A 20,276-nucleotide genomic window follows, 5' to 3' on the forward strand; every position below is an offset into this window, starting at 1 on the left:
AGGTCTTATTTTCAGGGAAACAGGGTATTTTTTAATTTTGTAGTATACATATTTTGTATAATCCATATGTTCAATATGGAGATATTGCTGATATTCCTTCCTCCTGAACTGTATCTTGCTGATTTAAAAATGCATATATACAATTAATAATTTTCTGTTGTACCAAAGAACTCCTGATATCTTACATATTGTCTAGTGATGGGTTTCAAAATTTTTTAAGAACTTCTTCTGTAGGTGTGGCCTGCTTTGTGGGAGTGGCTTGCCAGCCATGTGACCGGGTAGGAGTGGCTTGTCAGCCATGTGACTGAGCGGGAGTGGCTTGGCAGTCATGTGACTGGGTGGGCGTGGCCAACTTGTAAAATGTGATGAAACTCACTTAACAACGCTCTTGCTTAGCAACCAAAATGTTGGCTCAGAAACTCTGGCATTTGAAGCATGCAAGTCTTTAAGCTGTCAAGTTACAAGACCCTTGCACCCCTAACCCTTTAGAAAAAAAAACCCCAGGATGTTCAAACTTGACAGTTTAAGACTTTAAGGTTTAGATAGGACTCTTAGACGTGGGCGGGGCGATTGGTGAGCCAGCCAATCAGTGAGCGGTGGGCGGGGCAAGCGTGGTGCAGACATGCGGGGGGAGGGAGCTGGAACCTGTTCTAAACGGCACGGTAGATTTGTGGAACCTCTTCTATAGAAGAGGTTAGAACTGGCAGGAACCCATTCCTGATATTGTCCCATGGATTCCAGAAGGTTGAAATGCATTGGTCAAGGCAAGGAGAAAAATCAGCTTTTGTCTGTGGGATTTGAGGATTAGATTGAATTTGTCCAGAGATATAGTGTAGCTTTTTAAATATAAAATTATTTACACTTAACAACTTTTTATATATTAGATGGAAATTGAGAGCAGTGTTTAAAGGTGTTTTTTTTAACGATGTTGTTATTTGTTCAAATTAGAGAGCAGTTGTTGCACTGTTATTGGATGGGGTAAGGTAGAAAAGTGATGGATGGATGGATGGAAGGATGGATCGATGGACAAATTCTGCGTTTATAGATGATGTTGAACTTCTATTTCATTATCCTTTAGAGAGCTGTATGCAACATTAGCCAGATCAAGAGTTAGCACAGTATATCAAATGCCACATTTTAAGCCTCTTACCTTCCCTTCCCACCTCAAATCAGAGGACTGATATTTTTGGTCCCATCCCCACTGGATGACTTAGAAGAGGTGCTGGGACAGTGATGGCTAACCTTTTTGTCATCGTGTGCCGAAAGCGCTGTCACGCGCACCTGCCCTTCTGCCCATGTGTGTGCGACCCCGCCTCCCATTTTGTTTTGGGGCCTAGTAGGTCTCCTTGCAGCCTCCTGGGAGCAAAAATGAGCCATGGGGGGAGGTTGGCGCCGTACCGCCCTGCATCCTGTTTTGGTCTTAGTAGGCCTCCCTGCAGCCTCCTGGGACCAAAAATGGGCCACGGGAAGGGCCTGCATGACGCCCAGCCCCCACGCATGCGTGCACAATTCCCTGCGCATGCGCATGCATCTCCCACATGCATGTGCAACTCCCATATGCGTCCTGAGTCGGGAACAATTAGCACATATGTGCAAGGGGAATCTTTACCCTTATCTATGTTATTCTTATCACACCTGTGATATGGGCGGCAGACACCCGAAAATCAGATGACTGGTTGGAGGTGCGCATGCATGTGCGGTAGAGCTGAGCTGGGGCGACGGCTCACGTGTGGGGCAACGTGGCTTTGTATGCCACTTTGGGCACGCGTGCCATAGGTTTGCCATTCTGAGGGTAGGAGTCCCTTTTTGGGAGAGGGGGCGGTTTATAAATCCAAATAAATAAATAAATAAAAGTTGTACTTTTGATGCCTAAGATCTGAGGAACCAAGATTGAGAGACCCTAATTTAAGAAGTTCAACATCATTCCTTCTCTTTGATAAAAGTCTTCATGATGTTTGCCATCGAGTGCTGTTGGTCTTCCATGCCATGGAATCTGGGAGCGCGCACACTTTTACTGAACAAGGAAATAAGATATTGCCACGTCCTGCCCTGAATAAATAAAAGGAATGGCAACCTCTCATCTTGTATCTTTTTTAAGTGAAGGGGAAAAAAAGGTCAGAGAGAAAGAAAGGTGTGCGCTGCAACCCTTTACCTGTGGCTGAGACATGGAATGGGGCAATTCATCATGGCCAACTCACTGTGGCTAACTCGCCGTGGGCAACTCGCCATGGGACAAATCCCCGCGGGACAATTCAACAAATACAAAAGTTACATTAAGTTCAACGGAACCGTGGCCAATAATAAAATTCAGAAAGTCAGTCCAGAAATACAAGAATTACAATTATTTTGACAAAAACGTGGTCACCAATAATGAAAGTCACTGAATGAAACAATTAACGCAGCATTGTCCCATGGCATCTCCTAAATCCCTGCAACACCTTCTGCCTTCTTCACATGACCTGCCTGATGTTCACTTCCCCTTCCTTTCTCCTTAAAGACATCATGGTGTCTCTTCCACCATGATTTCGGTAAATCATGTGGTTCAGAGGTGGGCTGCGCCCGGTTCGGCCCGGTTCAGCCGAACTGGTAGTGGAATTTAGGCCTGGGTCACAGAATCGGCAGCGACCCAGGCTGGCCACACCCCTGAACCAGTTCCCGGTTTCTGCTGCCAGCATGCGCAGTTTACTGTAAATTGTTCTGTGCATGTGCGAATACCAATTTACATTGAACTGTGCATACATGGGCAAGCGAAGTGAGCCCGCGTGAAGCAAACCGGTAGTAAAACCAGGAGCAACCCACCTCTGATGAGGTTGAAAGTTTAGAAAAGAATGTCATCTTTCACTGCTGCTATGAAACACTTCCCTTGATATGTGTCTGTTCTGTTCAGGACCATGAGGCAACTTGAGTCAAGCTTTGGAGGTGTCAAGATAAACAGCCTTCATCATTCCCACTTGCATGCTGGTTAGGAATCTGTAAACCTGTGTTCACAAGACCTCTGGAGAGTACCAGGTTGGGGAAAGACCTTGGTGACTTCTCTTTAAGGGTGTTAACATTGCAGTAGGATCCTCTGTGCCCTTTCTGGAGCTTCCTCCTCCAGCCTGTGAATTAGGGGTATTTTACCTTCCCAAAACCCCTGTTGGAAGAAATGTCCATCTGGGTTCAGTTCCAAGTGGGGGAAAACGACACTAGATTCATGGAAGTTGCTTGGAAAGAAGGTTCATTGATGAACAGGATCAAGTGGCTTGAAGAACTTGGGCGAAGAAAAAGGGCAGAGATGCTGAGAGTGCCTGCTTTTTATGCCCGCTCTGGGCTTTTGAATTTGAGCTTGTATTCTGATTGGTTGTCAGACTCCCATGGGGCCATGCAGGGGTAACTTTGTAGGTCATTTTTTGAGTCCCAAGCTTGGTTGACTCTTGCTGGGTGATGATGTAATGAAAGGGCTTTGGGCAATTCCTACTATGGCTCTGCCTGAAGGAGGTAGATCTTTGTTATGTAGCATAGACTGGCTCAGGCCTTAATGGCCCATTGACAAAGGTGGGTGGACTGAGTTTCTGCCTCCCTTTTAGGGGAACTATTCTGCCCTTGTAATATTTCCTAAAACCGTGGTGGCGAACCCATGGCACACGTGCCACAGGTGGCATGCAGAGCCATCTCTGTGGGCATGCCAGCCTTCGCCCCAGCCCAGCTCCACCGCGCATGCGTGGACTCCTCCCGGTGGCCAGCTGGTCTTTGGGTCTCTGCTGTGCATGTGTGGGGAGCGGGGCACATGCAGGGGACGCACACGTGCATGCATGGGGGACTGGGGCACATGCACAGTACATGCATGCGCAGGGGCAGGGCACATGCACGGAGGCGCTCACATTGCATTTTGGGGGTTCGGGCACGTACATGCATGTGCTTTAGGCACTCGGCACCAAAAAGGTTAACCGTGCCTGTCCTAAACTATCTCATTTTCCTAGGAGAGGGGTGGGTGCTAACTTCCTGCACCCTCAAGAAGGAGAGACGTTGATCTTAGCCAACCTTTAACGTGCATTGCTCTTTCTCTTTTCTCTCTGCCCGGTGCACCGGCACAGAATCAAACAGCCTGCCATGAAGCTCCATGAAAACAAGGAGAACCTGTGCAAACCTTGCCACATGACCCAGCTTGCCTCTGTCTGTGGCTCCGACGGCCACACTTACAGCTCTGTGGTAAGGAAGACAACAATATTTGACCCTGAAAATAAGCAGGGGGCGGGGGGAGGCAGAGGGAGAGGCAGCTTTGGGCTTGCAGAGGATCAGCCTACTTTATAACCGATTGGGTGGTTTTTCTTGGGATCAGTGAAAGGGTTCTGAATGTTTGTGTGTACAGGTAGTCCTCGAGTTACGACCACAGTCGAGCCCCCAAATTTATGGAAACATTTCCTAAAATGTTTCCTAAAACATTTCCCAAAGCGAGCTTTGCCCCATTTTCTCGCCACAGTTGTTAAGTGAATCACTGCCTTTGTTAAGTTAGTAACATGGTTGTTAAGTGCATCTGACTTCCCCAGTGAGTTTGCTTGACCGAAGGTCTCACATGATCCAAGACACTTCAGCCGTCATACATATGAGTCAGTTGGCAAGCATCTGAAAGTTGATCATATGTGCGTGTGAGGATGCGGCAACGGTTGTGTGAAAAATGGCCATGTCACATTTTTCAGTGCCTGTAACTTTGAACTGTCACAAAATGAGCTGTTGTAAGTCGAGGACTACCTGTAACTGGTACCTGTTGCAAAGGCCCATCAGTTAGAATTCCACTCTAGAACTAATTCTGTAAAACCTTTGCGTGGGTAAAGCATTTTTAACAGTCACATGTTATTCTTAAGGGGTGCGGTGGCTCAGTGGCTAAGACGCTGAGCTTGTCGATCAGAAGGTCGGCAGTTCAGTGGTTCGAATCCCTAGCACCATGTAATGGAGTGAGCTCCTGTTACTTGTCCCAGCTTCTGCCAACCTAGCAGTTTGAAAGTGTGTAAAAATGCAAGTAGAAAAATAGGAACCACCTTTGGCGGGAAGGTAACAGCGTTCCGTGCACCATTGGCGTTTAGTCATGACCACATGACTAAACGCCAAAGGAGACGTCTTCATGACCACAGAGACGTCTTCAGACAGCGCTGGCTCTTCGGCTTGGAAACGGAAATGAGCATCGCCCCCTAGAGTCGGGAACAATTAGCACATATGTGCAAGGCGAATCTTTACCCTTATCTATGTTATTCTTATCACACCTGTCCATTTCTTTGCCTATCCTTTCTACCCTCCCAGCAACCACTGTGAGATGCATTTGGCTGGAGAAGATACGCAAAGGGAGTGGGGGAAAATCCATTACCCTTAAGCTGCTTCGATTTCAACTCCCACTAGGCTTGACTAAGATGGCAAATTTGGGAAATTGTTATTCAAAATACCTGGAGGCTCCAGATTGCCTGCCCAGGCATTAATTGTCTCATTCCCTTTGCAACTATGCCGAAATTACCCTGAGGTAATGTTTAGATTACTTCTTTCAGCAGGCTATTTACACATGCCCTACTAGGTGCATTGATTTTGATAAGGAGAATCAAACCTCTCGCAACTCTTCATTCTTAGGAGCAATCTATCTATCTATATAAAAATGGCTGTGTGTGTGTATGTTCCAACATAACTCTAGAACGCCTCGAGCAATTTCAACCAAACTTGGTACACAGATGACTTACTCTCTGGAGACAAATACTGTGGGGGTAAGATACCCCTAATATTCCTCGGGCAGTAGTGGGATTCAGCCAGTTCACACCACTTCCGGAGAACCAGTTGTTAACTTTCTGAACAGTTTGGTGAACTGGTTGTTGGAAGATATCATTAGGCCATAGAACCAGTTGTTAAATTATTTGAATCCCACCACTGCAGCCTCGAGGTGTGTGTTCTGTTATGATGTAGCCTGTCGTGCCTTACAATGGCTTCTACTGTACTTCCGTAAAATGGCTTCTATTGTACAGCGCAGTGGAGATGCCATGGTAACAGTTGCACAGTACTCCCTCTGGTAAGGGGGAAAATCCAACATTAGAAATTATCTTCGGTCCAGACATTTTCCCCCTATAAATAAATACCTGGGCAATGGTGGATTATCAGCACTAGTAGTATATTAAGAAAAAGCTTATTCTGTTTAATTTCTGCAGGCTGTATTTTGAAGGCACAGAAATGAGAACACTGACAGCTTGGTAACAAATTACCACAACCTTTCAATTTTAGAGTGGTTTAGAGTGGCCTGTTGAATTTAATCTGCCGTTTCCTGTGGCAGTGGCTGCAACAATTGCTCACGGCTGAAATTGGATCAAATGTTTTCTCAAGGGCTAGCGTGCTCACAAAGTTGCTTTAAGAGTAAAAACGGGATCCCAGGAGGAAAAGTGATATATAAATGTAATAAATCAACTTGATCTGTATCTCACAAGCTCTTGGTCATGCGGAGAGCTTGGTTCTATCTCTTGTTAAATGACGAGAAAGGAAGCTCAAAAGAATTGATATTTAAAGTTTTCTTCTGAGCTACGAAACTGGGGAGGACTTTTTGACATCCAAAAATACGAAGCACTTGTCATTTTATCATTGTTAAATAAATGATTACTTTTATATTATCAGAGAAACCACAACTGTTGTCAACCAATAATATTAAAGATAACCACATAAGATGACACCTACTGTATTTTTGCTTATAATATCAATGGTTCTTTTATCAAGAGATAAGCAGTGAATATATATATATTACTTCATCATGAAATCTCCAGAACCGTAAAGCTTACAAGCTTGAAATTTGGCAGGTATGTTCCTCTTGGCTTCTAGGTGCTCACTAAGAAAGGTTTTTTTCGAAATGACCATCAGAGCATTAGTATTTCTTATACAGTATTATATTAACACGCTCTTGATGCTAAAGAGTTAGAAATTCTACTCCCCCTCCCCACCTGAAAAGAACTCTGTTCCAACTGCCAGTTGCCATATATTAATATGCTCTGATGCTGTTACGCATTCTACATTAATTTTCAAGCTTTAAGTGTCAAGATATCAAGCCCGACCCTAACTACTCATTAATGTTGAAGCTTTGTCAATTTATCAAGCCCAATCACATAGTTTCATAGCAAAGCATGGGTATCGAGCTAGTAATATATAAAGGGGGGGAGGGGATATAGGCTCCTTTATATGTCTTCAATTTTCTATTGCAAATGATCTTGATTAGGTAAAAAAAAAAGGACTTTGTGTTCATATGCTGGCATCAAATGGCAAACATCATCCCTTGGTGGCGATAGCAACAATTAAAAATAGATCTACTTGACTGGAATACATCGTAGGTAAAGCTAATTCTTTTTAAATGGTTGGATAACAATAAAACATTGCCAGAATTTATGGGGGCAAAGCAAATACGTTGAATAATGACACAGGAGTATAGTTAGAATGGTAAAAATGTGTTTTTGCATGCCTTACATTAAACTCAGGACAATTTGCCTTATGTTATAATGGGACTTTATAAGCTCATTTGGTAAGCCTGCTGTGCTGTCCTGTCCTACATTTTCCCCCTTCTGGCTAATAGAGGAGGTAAGCTTTTAACTCCTGCTATCAATATGGAGTCTCTTGTGAAGAATTATTTTCCCCTGATGGAAAACTGAATTTAGCAGGGATGTGCGGTCAGGGGAGGCAGGGGAGGCAGAGCCTCACCGCTCTCATCATGAAAAAAGAAAATGGAAAAGGCGCTGAGGAGCCTCTGGGAATGGGACTGCGCGAGCCGCGGTCCCCTTCATGTTGATTCAGGAAGGCGGGGAATGGGACCACGTGTGCAGGACAGAGGGAGGTGCAGGAGGCTCCTCTAGCCTCAGCCTCCCTCCTGCACACGTCGTCCCATTCCCCGCCTTCTGTCGGGTTCTGATGCCGGAGCTCATGGTTCCAGGGCGAATGCGCATGCCCGAGCGGCTCCCTTCCTCGCACTGAGCAACGGCAGGTTTACGGGAAGTTGCTCGCGAAAGCAGAAAGTGCGACGGACTTTTCCGACCGTCGGCTACCGTTTCCCTGCCAGCTTGCTCGCGAAAGGACCCTGGAAACCGAGTCGTGGCCGGCGCCTTGTTAAGAATTCCACGCCTTCCTGATGACATCATCAGCCTCACCAGCCATAAACCTCACCGCACGTCACTGGAATTTAGTGTATTCTTCCTAGTTCAAACAAAGACCCAGATTCATTTAACTACCCTATCAAGCTGGGCCACGCCAGTCTAATCAAGACTCATTATAAGCACTGGAAGCTTTCAAGAAGAGACTGGACTGCCATATGTCAGAAATGGTGTAGGGCCGTGATGGCAAAACTGGCACGTGTGCCACACGTGACACGTGGAGCCATATTTACCAGCACAGCAGCTCTCAGCTCCAGCGCATATTTGTGCGCTGGCAAGCTGATTTTCAGTCTTCCGGAAAGCCGGGGGAGGCCCTTTTTGCCACCCCCAGGCTTCAGGAAAGCCTCCCGAGCTTAGAGAGGGTGAAAAACAGGCCCAACATCCCAACCAGAAGTTCGTTCCTGAATTTCCAGTTTGCTTGTTGGGCCATTTTTCGCCCTTCCTGTGCTCCGGAGGCTTTCCTGAAGCCTGGGACGGGCAAAAAACGGCCCAATGGGCAAACCAGAAATTCGGGAATGAACTTTGGTCAGGCCATTATCATCATCCCCAGGCTTCAGGAAAGCCTTCTGAGCCTGGGGAGGGTGAACCCCCCCTCCTGCCGCACACGGGACTTGCTCCCACATGCGCGGTGGGGAGTTGCTCCTGCATGGACATGCAGTGAGGGGTCACTCGTGCATGCATACTATGGTGCGTGCACATACAGTTTTGACACACCTTTAGAAAAAGGTTAGCCATCACTGGTATAGGATCTCCTGCTTGGGCTGGGGGGTTGGACTAGATGACCTACAAGGGCCCTTCCAACTCTGTTAATCTGCTCAGATAATCAGCTACTGGCCAAAGCAACCATTGGATTACTTTTTTATGGGGCTGAAGATTCTTTTCAACCAGTCAAAACATCACGATACTTTCGTGCTCACCAGCTCGTATATGTTTCAAAATGGAGCAGAGACATGCTTCCTTCACATTATTATCTCTGATATTATCTAATATTATCTCTATACTTTCTCTTTCTTGTTCTTTTTTCCTGAACTAAAAACACCTTAATATACATGCATTGCAGGCAGACAAGGTCTGTATACTGCTTGGCAATATGTCAGAAACGTTTTGGTCTAGTGGTTAAGGTACCAGGCTAGAAACTGGTTGACGTTGAGTTCTAGTCCCACCTTAGGCATGAAAGCCAACTGGGTGATTTGGGACCCAGTCCCTGTATCTTTCAGCTCAGGGTTGTTGTTGTGGGGGAAAATAGGAGGAAAATGGGTACAGGTAGTTCTCGACTTACAACAATTTGTTTAGTGACCGTTCAAAGTTACAACAGCACTGGAAAAAGGGACTTACGTCCGTTTTTCACAGTTACGACCTTTGCAGCACCCCGATGATCACGAGATTAAAATCCAGATGCTTGTGGTAATGCAACTGGTTCATATTTAAGACCATTGCCCAGGTCTCCCAAGGTCCTGTGATCGCCTTTTGTGACCTTCTGCTAAGGAAAGTCAATGGGGAAGCCAGATTCACTTAACAACCGGGCTACTAACGTATCAATTTCAGTGATTATCTTAACAACAGTGGCAAGAAAAGTTGTAAAAATGAGGCAAAATTCATTTAACAACTGTCTCACTCATCAACGGAAATTTTGGGTTCGATTTTGGTCTTAATTTTGGTCAGTTTGAGGACTACCTGCATGTTCTCCCTCTTGAATTATATAAAAAATAGATTGATATTTATGTAGGGAAATAAATAAACAAATAATATAAATGAAAGAATAAAATAAAATATAAAATTAAAAAAATAACAAATAATAAATAGAATAGACTAGAGCATAGAAGAAGAGAGAATAGAATATAGAATAGAATAATAGAATAGAATAGAATAGAATAGAATAGAGAATGGAATAGAATAGAATATCCCTGCTACCAGCAAAGGCCCCTCTTCCAGCAGTGGGATTCACTTAGGTTTACCACCGGCTTGCAACTGTGAGCACCCGTGCCCGCACACTTGCATTGCATGTACATGCTTGCGGCACGTGCACGCGTGTACCTTCCACACATACATGCTACCCTCCGCACATGCGCTTTGCTCACACACACGGGGTGCACGCATGCACGCAGCATTGAAAACGAGACTACGTAGGCAGTTCGTTGCTACCGGTTCAGGCGAACCGGTCCAAAATGGCTGAATACCACCTCTTCCCATACATCCCATAGAAGGAATGATATGTCCTATGCATCTAGCATCTCATTCAATGTGATCAACTTGTCATGTTCGAGGTCTGACACCCTTCCTCTGGGCATCAACATTTATAAAAAATGCTTGGGTGCAGATCAGCCAGTGAGTGGAAGACGGGCTTATAGCCTGCAGGAAAAGAGCCGTCGGTTTGTAATTATGCATCTGAGAAATCTTTGCGCGATTAGTTCCAAATAGTGGACACAGCAAGAAATTTCATTTGGGAAGATAAACTTTTAAGAAGATTCATTATGCCTTGCTTTGAGTTCCTCCTGGCTTGAAATTTAAATGACAAAGGCATAACAGGATGAAATAGCCAGCCTGCTACTAAATCCTTCCTGCACAATCTGCCCCTGGAATTTAAAAAAGTCTGAATGAAAAGTGAACCATATTGGAACATCTTGCCTCCAGAAGTTGTGATTGCCCCAAACACTGGAAGTCTTTAAGAAGATGTTGGATAGCCATTTGTCTGAAACAGTATAGGGTTTCCTGCCTAGGCAGGGGGTTGGACTAGAAGACCTCCAAGGTCCCTTCCAACTCTGCTATTGTATATTGCCAAAAACATTGAAGGAGGAGAACCGTGTTAATCCTCTGACATATTGCTGGAGAGTAAAGCCTCGGATGTATCCATCGCCTGATATGCCAAGAAGCAGGGCATTTAATGTCTTTGGAGTTCCTTCCGATCAGCTGGGACTCAGGAGGCAGAGAATAGATGGGGGCAGGGCCAGTCAGAGGTGGAATTTACTGGTTCTCCGAACTACTCAAAATTTGCGCTACCGGTTCTCCAGAACTGGTCAGAACCTGCTGAATACCCCCTCTGGTGTGCTTTGATGACAGCCAACAATGTAGACATCCCAATGGCAAAGAAACAATTCAATAATCTCAGGAAGAGTATGAGCCATCCATCAATGGAGACGTCTGCATCAAAAGATGGTGGGCTACTTTTCATAAAAGTTTTTAAGCTGAAGAGGAATGACTGCTGTTCAGGGATGATGTTGCAGGGGGTTTCCTGCAGGAAAAACGAGCTTGTCTGGTTGAACAGAAGTTCTGAGAATGAATCCAGAAGCAGACATATCTTAGTAGGAATATTTGTAAGATCTACTGTGACTTGAATTAATGGCATAGGGAAATTGTCAACCGTATGAATTTATATTTCAATTGTGTATCAGTATATTGATATTGTGACAACCTATTGATTCCTACAATGAATGTATTTTATAGTAGGAAGATTTAACAACTAGGATGATTAAAAGTAATCTGTTAAATGCTTATGCATGAATTTCTAGCTGTTGCATTAAATCTTTGTCTTGTTCTAGAATTTAGATAAGATTTATAATCTGTTGAATTCATGTCTGGGCACTAGAGGACCATGTGAATTGAGACTAAGGTGATCCTGACAGACTTTACAAGAAAACCAGCAAGGTCCCTTACCTTGAAGTTTTTCTTATTTGATGGTCAGTTGCTTCGTGCTTGTGTGACTTCTCTGTTATTCTTTTGCAGTGTAAACTGGAACAACAGGCCTGCCTGACCAGCAAGCAGCTGACAGTGAAATGTGAGGGTCAGTGCCCATGCACAAGTGAACATAGTCCAACTTCAGCCACGGATCTCAAGCAAGGTCAGAGATCATCTACTAAAATTTGAATAATTGTATCCTCTCCTGTTCTCCACCTTATGGCTCTGTAGAGCAGTGTTTCTCAACCTTGGCAAATTTAAGATGCGTAGACCTCAATTCCCAAAATTCTCCAGCCAGAATGTGGATTCTGGAAATTGGCTTCCACATATCTTAAAGTTGCCAAGGTTGAGAAACACTGCTCTAGAGACACCCAGAATAAATAAGAACACTGGTCAAATTAGACAATGAACTGTATTCCATGGCTGACCTTTTCTGTCCCCACATGATACTTTTTGCTCTATATATTTGTTGGTATCTTGGTCAACATCACCATCTGAATATAGATGAAGTCAGTCCTTGAACATAGATGAAGTCTTCCAGTAACACAAAGAGCAGATATTTTGAGGATAAGTTCAACATTATTTGACTGGCAAAATACTTGTTTCCTTGTACTTGTTGACAAAAATAAATACATAAATAAAATAAATAAATAAATAAACATGGCCACGATTTGTCAGATAATTTAGTTGCAAACTGACTATGAGAATAAGCAAAAGGAAAGCTTCAAAGTAGAGATTCAAACCACTAAATCTGGGGTTCCGTTTTCAGTTTAGGTTTCATAGTATCTGGTGTTCAATTCTAATTCAAGCGACAAAAAATAAACAAATGACCATCAAGAGATCCAACCCAGCTTCACACAATAAAATGTGTTGGTTGTAACTCACAAAATCCTCATAACCTACCATAAATATTTGTGGGCAAGCTAAGAATGTTAGGGGCCAAAATACAGACCAAAAATAGGATTCATCTTACCTGTGATTATATACAATAATCCTTTAAGAACATATATGTCAGGGGGAAAAAAACGCCCTGTAGAAAATGAGGTCTATGGACCGAGGCTGATTCCCTTCCGCATATCTTTTGAGATATTAAGAAAAGAAATAAGTCTTTAAGAAGTATTCTAATTAATAAACAAACTTTAATAATAAAATAATAAAAGTAGATAAAACAGAAAAGTTAACTAAATTGTTACATTTTGATAATGAAAGCTCCGGTTGCCAAGTTGGCAGCCGAACAAAGAAGAAAGGAATTTTGGAATGTGTAAACGCATGCGCAATAAATCACTTTCAGATAACATTTTGTTTTATGACCTGCGCAATAAAGCTTTCTTAGTTTAACTCTTGAATGTCAGTTCAGGCCTAGCAAACTTTTTAACATCGTGACACCCCTTCTTTTGCTAGTCTGGGCTGACGTCATCAAATCATCAATTAAGGCACATCTTCTTTCGCAGATACTCGTGTTGATTTGCGGCGAGTGGTTTGTTAAGCATGTCTGCAATCTGATCATGTGTAGAAACATATTGCAATTTAACAAAACCTTGCTTAACTAATTGCTTTGTGTTTTGATAACGAATGTCAATGTGTCTGGACCTAGAACCTGTGAAATGTGACTCAGAAATATAAACCACAGATACATTATCTTCCATCACGGTGATTGGTCGAATTGGACGTGTCCAGATATCTGTGATCAAAGCATCAAACCACGTTAGAGAATTACAAGCACCCTGAGCTACAAAAATCTCACACAAGCATATTCAGCTTCAGTAGATGAACATGAAACAAAACTCTGTTTTCTCACTTGCCAGTAAACAGGACAACCATTTAGGAACATCATGTAACCAGAAGTGCTTTTGCGTGACTTCTTGTCGCTCGCCCAGTCGGAATCAGCAAAACAAATCAACTTTGGTTGATCAGCGTGTGTTGGTTCTAGCAATAACTTCATGTGTTTAGTGTGTTTTAGGTATTTCAATAACTTCTTAATGCATGACCAATGAAATTGTGTTGCCTTACCTACGTGTCGTGATAAAAGATTAACACTAAGTGCGATGTCAGGTCTGGTCCAACTACTAATGTATAATAGTGAACCAATGACTGAACGATAAAGTGTTTGATCCTCGAACTCAGGACTTGGTTCATGTGTTAAGTTGTGAAAATCTGTTTGCATGGGTGTCTTTGTTGTGCTAGCATCTTTCATGTTGCAATGATGTAGAATATGGTCAATTTTCTCTTCTTGTGAAAGACTAAACCCCTTCTGTGTCTTTTCAATTTGAACACCTAAATAAGTGCTAATGTGTCCTAAAGATTTTAGTGTGAAGTATCTCTGCAAACTTTTGGCAAAAATCTCACTCATTTTCTTATTTGGACCAATATAAACAATATCATCAACATAAACAAGAATTATCTCATATGCATTGTTAGATCTTTTTGTGAACACGCACTCATCAGTTTCGGACTTAATAAAGCCCATTGAATTTAGTTTGTCAGTAAGACAAAAATACCACATTAAACCTGACTGTTTCAGACCATAAAGACTTTTGTTCAGGAACCAGGTATCCCCTTCTTGCTTTCGGAATCCTGGAGGGCTTCTCACGTAGATCTCTTCATCTAGGTCTGCATGTAGATAAGCTGTGTCCACATCAAATTGAAAAACTTCTAAACCAAGAATAGTTGCAGTGGTTAAGGCAATTTTTACACTTTCAGTTCTGACTGTTGGTGAGTAAGTGTTTGTGTAGTCCTCAGGATAACGTTGAGCGAAACCCTGAGCTACAAGTCTGGCTTTGTATAAAGACTCACCATTTGGTTTCTTCTTGATTCTATAGACCCATCGGGTGCCAATGACTTTCTTGTTTGCTGGAGGTTTTGTAGGTGTGAATACATTAAGTTTCTTTAAACTGTTCATTTCATCCTGCATTGCATCATACCATTTGTCTTGCTCTGAATCAGGGAGCTGTTTGATTTGTGTGAATGTCTCAGGAGGAAGAGTAACGTTGCAAATCAAAGGTAATGGTGACTTTGTCAGTTGCCATGAATAACGTTGTGGAGGGATTCCTTTTGTGGCCCTCTTGGAGCGTCTAGGAACATCAGTCCAGTCTTCTTCTTCTTCTTCATCATCATCATCCTCGTCCTCACGTTCGTCGCTAGCATCAGCATCCGCGGCTTGCGAAGACGGAACATCAATTTGTGAAGAACTGGTAGAAGGAATATCTGCCTGCGAATTGCCATCAGGCTGCGTGGCATCTGGAACACCATCTCTAGGAAAATAAACTTCAGGATCATTGGAATGAATCCTGGACCAGTCAATATCTTCCTCAAAATTAGCAGATTGTGAAATGACAATCACATGTTTAGTATCGATGAATTTGAGCCATTTTGAATTATCATCAATACCCATAAATCTCAGTCTCTTTGCTACCGTACCTCCCTTTCTTCTTTGACTTAAGGGAGTGTTCACCATAGCATATGAACCAAAAATGTGGAGGTTCTTGAGATCAGGCTTGTAGCCATACAGCATGTAGAAAGGAGTTTGATTGATTACACTGCTCCAAGTACGGTTGACAATGTAATTTGCATATTTGATTGCTTCACCCCAGTATGCGTTACTGAGATTGGCATCACTGAAGACAACGCATCATGGTTTGTAGAACCCCTTGTCTTCTTTCTACGACTCCGTTATGAGCCGGTGTATATGGAGCAGATGTCTGATGAAGAATTCCATTCTTACGCATCCAGTCCTGGAAACGCTGAGACATGAATTCTGCACCACGGTCACTCTGGATTCTGGCGATGCGAACTTGGTATTGTGTAGAAACAAACGCTGCAAAGTCTTTAAAGATCTGAAAGGTCTCAGATTTCTCTCTCATAGGATATACAAATCCATATCTAGAATGATTATCTACAATTGTTAAAAAATACTTTCTGCCACCAAGTGTTGGTGGGAAAGGACCCACTATGTCAGTGTGTACCAAATCAAAAATGCGTGTTGACAGGCGTGTAGCGTGTTTGGGAATTGCAGCCGCCTTGGATTTAGCCTTTTTGCAAACCGCACAATCCAAAAACACCTTACACCCCTTTAGATCCAAACCTTTTGCGAACTCCGGCATCTTTCTAAGAACACAGAAACTGGCATGTCCCAATCTTCTGTGCCACTTGTGAATACACCTGGAATGCAAAGGTTTACCAGTTAGTGAATTCTCAACATTAACAGTTTCATGAGGACCCTCAGGCTTGCTTTGAGCAACCTGTTTCTGTTTTCTTTGTTTGTTGGCTTTAGGAGCCTTTGGCACAGTAACGCTTTCTCTCTCTGGGACAACTCTCTCTGGGTCTACGTTGTGCCTTTTTGGAGTTTGCATACTTGCCTGTGCTTGCCCTTTAGGCTTTGGCTTTAAGTAATAAACACCACCAATCAGCATGGTTTCAGCAACAATATCTCCATCTTTAACTAAGTAACTTGCTTTTTCGAGGTGGTGAACCTGGAACTTTAACTCTCTAGACAAGTGACTTTGACTAAGCAAATTACTGGTTGCTGAAGGTATGTAATAAACACCAGGGATGTGTGTATCGAGTTCTTCAATGTAAACAGTTCCTTTTCCCATAACCTTGCAAGTGTGGTTGGTGAAGGAATACAGTTCTCGATACTCGGGCTCTGGTTCACCCATCTCTGTGAAAAGTTCCCTTCTGTGGGTAACGTGCACAGCTGCTCCACTATCTAAAGTCCACAAAAGACGTCTGTCGAACTTTGGATCAGGTTGTGGAACGTTGGTTATGGCCAGTGTCACAAGTGGAGCTTGTGAATCACGCCTTGGACCACGACGGCCTTGTCTTCTGCCTCTACCTCTGCCTCTGGAATCTGTTCCTCTGGGCTGGTACGTGGCGGGAGCTGGAACTCGTTGGGGACAATCCCGGGTGTCATGTCCCACACGGTTGCAGGTGTAGCATTTTGGCATCCTTGGAGCGTAGCCTCTTCCTCGGAAGGGACGTCTGGCTGGAGCCTTTGATGCTGGAGGTCGTTGCAGATGTGGTGTAGCTAACCTGATAGCTTCGTCTTCCACTAAAAGTCTGCAAACGTGGTTAACTGTGCGTTGAGCAATAGGCACGTAGTTAATCTTTGCAACAGCATCTTTCCATTCATAATTCAATGAGTTAATGATGATGCTAATCATTTGGATATCATCGATTACATGGCCATTTTGTCTCAATTCACTTCTCATTCTTTTCAGTTTGGTCAAATGTCCACCAATTCGTTCACCAGGTTTCAACTTCGAACCATGGAACTCAGACATGAGCAAACATGAAGATTCAATTGAAACGGGCCTGTAGCAATCTTCCAAAATAGCCCAAATTTCTTGGGCAGTTGCATCAGGTGGAAAGATACCCTGGATCTCAATTTCCATTGACATGAGTAAAGTCATGATAGCTCTATTTTCGAGGTCTCTCATTGCAGGTGTCCAGGGCTGAGGAGGAGGATTAAAAATCATGGAATGTGTGCCTTCTCTTCGAAGCAAGAGCGCAATTTTACTGACCCAGGCTTTATAATTCTCTCCTGACTCCTTTAATTTGGACTCACCAGTCAAGGGGGTGACTGAATACCTGCTGAGGAATGTGCATCGGAACAATTTGTTGATCTGGTTGCAAAGCTGGTTGTTGAACCAGGGGATGCTGGGGTTGCATCATTGGCCTTTGCGTGGCAACATCAAATTGGCTTCCTCGAATTCGCCTTTGACTTTGCCTTTTTCCATCTAGGGAGGATTCGGCACCACCAGGTGTTGAAGACTTAACCTTTGGAGGCAAAGTTTTGGCTTCTAAAGGACTCATAGGTAAATCTCTAGAGCTTTGATGAAACTGAATCATCTTTTGCTCTAATAATTTTTCTCCGCCAGCAGATGGCAGTGCAGCTTCACTTCTTGGCTGCAGCCCTCTATACATGGCCGGAAGTTCAATGGGCTCAAATGGATCACGTGACCTCGGTGACGTGTACATATCTCTTTGTTCTGATTGACCTAAGAACTTCTCTGTGGGGTGTGTCTTAGGCTGTTGTTTTGAAGAAAAGATGGCGTCCTCAGACATTTTGGGAGTGGGGGAGCTCCTCCTACTTCTCTTCATTTCGTTAAAGCATTCTCTCGCCTCCCTAGTATATTTTTCAAAAAGCTTTAATCGATATAGATAGCTTTGCATTTCTTCCTCATCATCTGGGAAGATTTCATAAACTTTGCTTTCTGCGTGGGAGGATTTTTTCTCTGCCGGCAGTTGCCGTTTAGACTTTTGCCGTTCATTAATTGTATCTTGATAATCTGCGAGGGTCTGGGAATGGAGTGGCTCTGGCAGAGTGGGAAGTTTTTGGCTTGGCCCCCAAAAATTCATAATCTCCTGGAGATATTTTAGAAGGAGGAACCACTGACCTCGTTTCGTGGATGTCGCGTCCTGTAGCTCCTTCCCCCACATCTGGCTCGGCACCTGAAGGAATTTGTTGTTCCTCTGTGTCTGAGGGAATGGATTCTTTGTCAGAAGAAGCTGATCCGTCTGTGCTTGCCCCATCTTTCTTTTTCTTTTTTTTCTTTTTCTCCGACATTGCTAATTAGGCTTAGTCAGTTATCTTTAGATAGCATGAAGGGAAAATACAGCCATAAATTGTAGCCATCTCAGCTGGTAAGTTGTCAACCATCCTCTGCTACCAAGTTGTCAGGGGGAAAAAAACGCCCTGTAGAAAATGAGGTCTATGGACCGAGGCTGATTCCCTTCCGCATATCTTTTGAGATATTAAGAAAAGAAATAAGTCTTTAAGAAGTATTCTAATTAATAAACAAACTTTAATAATAAAATAATAAAAGTAGATAAAACAGAAAAGTTAACTAAATTGTTACATTTTGATAATGAAAGCTCCGGTTGCCAAGTTGGCAGCCGAACAAAGAAGAAAGGAATTTTGGAATGTGTAAACGCATGCGCAATAAATCACTTTCAGATAACATTTTGTTTTATGACCTGTGCAATAAAGCTTTCTTAGTTTAACTCTTGAATGTCAGTTCAGGCCTAGCAAACTTTTTAACATCGTGACAATATAGTATGCATCTGACATACATGTAAAATTAAAGGTTTTTTCCCCTCAATATAAAATACAAATAGAAATAAAGACAATGGCAAAACAGGAAAGGAAAGGAAATAGAGGACATAAAGTGAGGGAAGGAAGGAAGGAGGAAAAATACATTTAAAAAGGAAACAAAAAGCAGTGATTTCCATCTTTTTTCAGTAGGCTATATAATAAAGTAATAGTATTTTTGGTTATGCCAAATAACAACGACTAGCCATTCTATTAACAATAATCCACTTAATTATCAAAATCCAAAGTCAATTTTTCATTTTTCTTCTATTTCACACAGAAAGTCCACAAGCGAATTCCAAATACCCTCAAAATTATTTTCTTTTCTGTCCCTAATTAATGCAGTCAGCTTTGCCATCTCTACCACTTCCGTTATCTTTTGAAACCATTCATCTGTGGTGGGGATTAATACTTCTTTCCATTTCTAGGCGTAAAAAAAATTCCTGCAACTGAACACAAATAGTAATACTTTCTAAAATATCTATGGAGATTCTCAGGCATCCAGGTCATGGGTTGTCCCAAAGGTGCTTTTTTCAAGAGGCAACTGGACTTTCTTGTTTTTTCTTTGAAGATGTTTTGCTTCTCATTCAAGAAGCTTCTTCGGCTCTGACTGGATGGTGGGTTCCTCGCTGTTTTTAAAATTACCTGTATATCCCATATATACGTGCATATGTCCATTTTCAAATAAGCAAACCCTGACATTTTTAACCAAAATGCAATGAAAAATGTCATTGATGGGTAGTGCATTTCTCATGAGATTTGGGTTAAATTGTCAAGGATCATCTTACCTGCAGATGGGCTTATACACAAATCTATACGGCACATATGAGATAAAAAGTGAGTGCTTAGTGTAATAATAAAATCTTGATTTAAAAATCTTTTCCTGGCAGACTTCAGATACAACAGACATAATGTTAGCTTTGGATTCACAGTACTATCCAATAGTGATCATGGTGCAGTGTTTTTGGAACAGTCCAGAGCACTGATGTAATTTACCTCTTTTGCATCAATTTGCATCATTAGCAAATGACACAGATGACACAAAATTGTGTAGATTAAGATTTAAGAGACATTCAGCTTTCATAGACACCCCTTCCCCTTCTCCTCAGGAGATCTGAAAAGTTGACATTTTATTGCAATTTACTGTCACCAGATTAAAGAAGGTGAGTCACTTCTTGTGACTCTTAGATCAATTTCATTGGAGCCCTAGAGAATTATTCCTCTGTATTCTTGTCCTCCTACCCTAACACTGAGAATTTATTGTATAGACAAGAAATACTGTATCATACAGATGATGCACTATTAAATGAGAAAGGGGGAAGAGGGGGGAAACAGAAAAGAAAATACTAAATATACAAGTATATATTCAAGAGCTAGATATAAAG

At 42.7% G+C, this 20,276-nt stretch overlaps 1 protein-coding gene across 1 annotated transcript in view; it reads left to right on the plus strand.

Moving 5' to 3' along the window:
* Positions 1–20,276, plus strand: part of SPOCK2 (SPARC (osteonectin), cwcv and kazal like domains proteoglycan 2) — a 123,050-nt gene that overhangs the window by 82,124 nt on the left and 20,650 nt on the right. The window contains exons 4-5 of the mRNA XM_081955843.1: positions 4,074–4,188; positions 11,850–11,964. Coding sequence (XP_081811969.1) covers positions 4,074–4,188; positions 11,850–11,964 — 230 coding nt within the window. The remainder of the gene's footprint in view (positions 1–4,073; positions 4,189–11,849; positions 11,965–20,276) is intronic.

The sequence above is a fragment of the Natrix helvetica genome (assembly GCF_964273705.1).
Source record: "Natrix helvetica genome assembly, chromosome: 5".
NCBI lineage: Eukaryota > Metazoa > Chordata > Lepidosauria > Squamata > Natricidae > Natrix > Natrix helvetica.